This window comes from Palaemon carinicauda, chromosome 7 (genome assembly GCF_036898095.1).
Source record: "Palaemon carinicauda isolate YSFRI2023 chromosome 7, ASM3689809v2, whole genome shotgun sequence".
NCBI lineage: Eukaryota > Metazoa > Arthropoda > Malacostraca > Decapoda > Palaemonidae > Palaemon > Palaemon carinicauda.
Window position 1 is genome coordinate 76,771,126 of NC_090731.1, and position 3,355 is coordinate 76,774,480.

At 46.8% G+C, this 3,355-nt stretch overlaps 1 protein-coding gene across 1 annotated transcript; it reads right to left on the reverse strand.

Annotated features, from left to right (window-relative positions):
• Positions 1 to 262: 262 nt before the first annotated feature.
• On the reverse strand, positions 263 to 1,098 carry LOC137644384 (uncharacterized). The gene is made up of 2 exons (XM_068377368.1): positions 853 to 1,098; positions 263 to 436 (listed from the first exon to the last, which is right to left on the reverse strand). Exons 1-2 carry the CDS (start codon positions 1,096 to 1,098, stop codon positions 263 to 265), a joined length of 420 nt encoding a protein of 139 aa, XP_068233469.1.
• Between the last annotated feature and the right edge of the window lie 2,257 nt (positions 1,099 to 3,355).

The window sequence follows — 3,355 nt, forward strand, 5'->3', positions numbered from 1 at the left end:
GATGTCATCGGTGTTCATGAGAACCAGATAATACCCCTTCAAGAGGTTGAGAGTGGAAAATACCTTCTCAGAAGACAAGTAGGAGGTAATGTCGGCGATGTTAGGGACTGGGTAGTGATTCGGTTCTTTCTGCATGGTCGGACGCCTGTAATCCTCACGAAGGGTGATGACCATGGGCATGACGCCTTTCAGCAAACACCCATTTTTTTTATTTTCGCAAACATTTCTGTAGTTGCTTCGAAATGATTAATGGCCAGATACTTCAATATAGCAAAAACTGGGGTCCCTGTCTTCTTGATATGGTGATAGATACTGTGCTTGGCAAGAACCGTAGGCGCTTGACCAAATTCTGCATGGAACACTTCCACGTACGACTTAAGGATGATAACATAAACCTCCATAGATGTGCTGATGTGTAGTCTGAGGTCGCATGGAGCTGGTTGAAAAAGTTTTGATTAGTATGATTATATGTTGACTAAACGCCAATATGCCACATGACCTTGTAGGTAAAAATGGACGAGGAAATCTACACCGATTACTGGTAATGTTCCATTGGCAACAAGGAATTTCCAATGATGTTTGGTGATCGCAAATGAGAGAGTGAGTGTCTCGATTCCCTGCGATGGGACCCCAGATCCAGTGACCTCTACCAGGTGGATGTCAGCCGGCTTACAATGACTATATCATGTCCTGAAGAATGACATAAGTAGAAGGGAATAGCAAGCACCAGTGTCTACTAAAAAACCCCACACCTGTACCTTAATCTAGTAAAAAGAAAAGAATAGTGAAAGGGGAGGCACCCACTGTAAGCAATGGCCTACTTACCGATACATTAGCCACACATCACTTCACAGCTGACCGGAATCTGTAGTGGAAGTAAATAAATGTGCATATTCCGAAAGGGGTGTTGATGGCGGTCTTGGAGATGTCATCGGTGTTTATGAGCACCAGATAATACCCCTTCAAAAGGTTGAGAGTAGAAAATACCTTCTCAAGAGACAAGTAGGTGGTAACGTCGGCGATGTTAGAGCCTGGGTAGTGATTCGGTTCTGCCTGCATGGTCGAACGCCTATAATCCTCACAAAGGGTGATGACCATGGGCTTGAGGCCTTTTAGCAAAGACCCATTTCATCTATTTCCACAAACATTTGTGTTGCTGCTACTAAAGGATTAGTGGCCAGATACTTCAATCTGGCATAAACTGGGGTCCCTGTCTTCTTGATATGGTGATAGATACTGTGCTTGGCGAGAACCGTAGTCGCTTGGCCAAATTCTGCATGGAGCACTTCCACGTACGACTTAAGGAGGATGACATGAACTTCCATGGATGCGCTGATGTGTAGTCTGAGGTCGCATGGAGCTGGTTGAAAAAGTTTTGATTAGTATGATTATGTGTTGACTAAATGCCAATGTGCCACATGACCTAGTAGGTAAAAATGGACGAGGAAATCTACACCGATTACTGGTAATGTTCAATCGGCAACAAGGAATTTTCAATGATGTTTGATGATCGCAATTGATAGAGTGAGTGTCTCGATTCCCTGCGATGGGACCTCAGATCCAGTGACCTCTACCAGGTGGACGTCAGCCGGCTTACAATGACCATATTATGTCCTGAAGAGTGACGTAAGTAGAAGGGAACGGCAAGCACCAGTGTCTACTAAAAAACCCAACACCTGTACCTTAATCTAGTAAATAGAAAAGAATAGTGAAAGGGGAGGCCACCACCACAAGCAATGGCCTACTTACCGATATTTTGGCCACACATCACTTCACAGCTGCTCTGAATCTGCAGTGAAAGTAGCAAAACTGTGGCTGATGGACATCAGCAATGGCTCTAGAGGTGGCTGGTTGGGGCATGAGTGACCTTCGTCATTTGTGGGTGGTAGGTGGCTTTGTCGCTGCTCCGTCATGTCATGAGGCGGGCATCTGTGTCTTAGAGGTCCCATCAGTGTTGAATAGTTGTCCTCTCTATCAGGAAGGGAAACATTGATTCAGGTCTTTAGGATGGTGAAGTGGCTATTAGGTCTTTCATGGGCAATGTATTGACATCAGGGATAGCAGTGTGTTGTGACGGTGCCGAGTAAGGGTGTGAACTCAAAGGCAGATTGGAAACGACTGAGTTATTTATTAAGGAACACTCTGCTTTATATACAAAACCTCAAGGCAACAGGACGTGACATGTTCGAGAGACAGACAATGATACAGAGCAAAACCGGAGACATGATCATTCAGGTTCTTTTTAGTGTGAGGGAGGAGCGAAGATACAAGCATAATATATACAAAAGGAATTATGTACAATTGTGTGAAACACGGTTGATACATGGCTCCCCCCCCTAAAAATGACATACTGTACATGTTAAATAGGGCGCCCTGATCTAGAGAGGCGAACTGTAGGCGGGTCATCTGGCAGAAGATAAGCAGGTTTTAGACGATCAATGGAGACCCAGTCTTCTTTGCCCCAAATGTTTAGAAGGAATGCTTTCGGACTGCGTCGGATCACAAGGAAAGGGCCTGTGTAAGGGGGCGTTAGTGGTGGCTTGCTGGTGTCGTTGCGCAGGAAGATGTGCGTTGCAGAGTGCAAGTCCGTTGGTATGTGATGCTTCGCTGGGGGCTTGTAGGTCTGGCAGCATGGAGCAAATTTTCCCACGACGTGACGATTGATACATGGCTCCCCCCCTAAAAATGACATACTGTACATGTTAAATAGGGCGCCCTGATCTAGAGAGGCGAACTGTAGGCGGGTCATCTGGCAGAAGATAAGCAGGTTTTAGTCGATCAATGGAGACCCAGTCTTCTTTGCCCCGAATGTTTAGAAGGAATGCTTTCGGACTGCGTCGGATCACAAGGAAAGGGCCTGTGTAAGGGGGCGTTAGTGGTGGCTTGCTGGTGTCGTTGCGCAGGAAGACGTGCGTTGCAGAGTGCAAGTCCGTTGGTATGTGATGCCTCGCTGGGGGCTTGTAGGTCTGGCAGCACGGAGTAAATTTTCCCACAACGTGACGTATGCACTGGTGATCGTCGGAGGAGGTTGTAGAAGGAAAAAACTCGGCAGGGACTACCAACGGGTCGCCATACACCATTTCGGCTGCCGAGACGTCGAGGGCATCTTTAGGAGTGGTCCTTAGTCCAAGGAGGACCCAGGGAAGCTGAGTAAACCAGTTGCAATCCTTGCAGCGGGACATCAAAGCTGCTTTGAAGGTGCAATGAAAACGTTCAACCATTCCATTGGCAGTGGGGTTGTAGGCCGTTGTCTGATGTAGGGTGATGCCCAGGATATTCGCTAATGACGTCCACAATTGAGAGGTGAAAGTGGTTCCCCTGTCAGAAGTAATATGCTCAGGGATACCGAATCTTG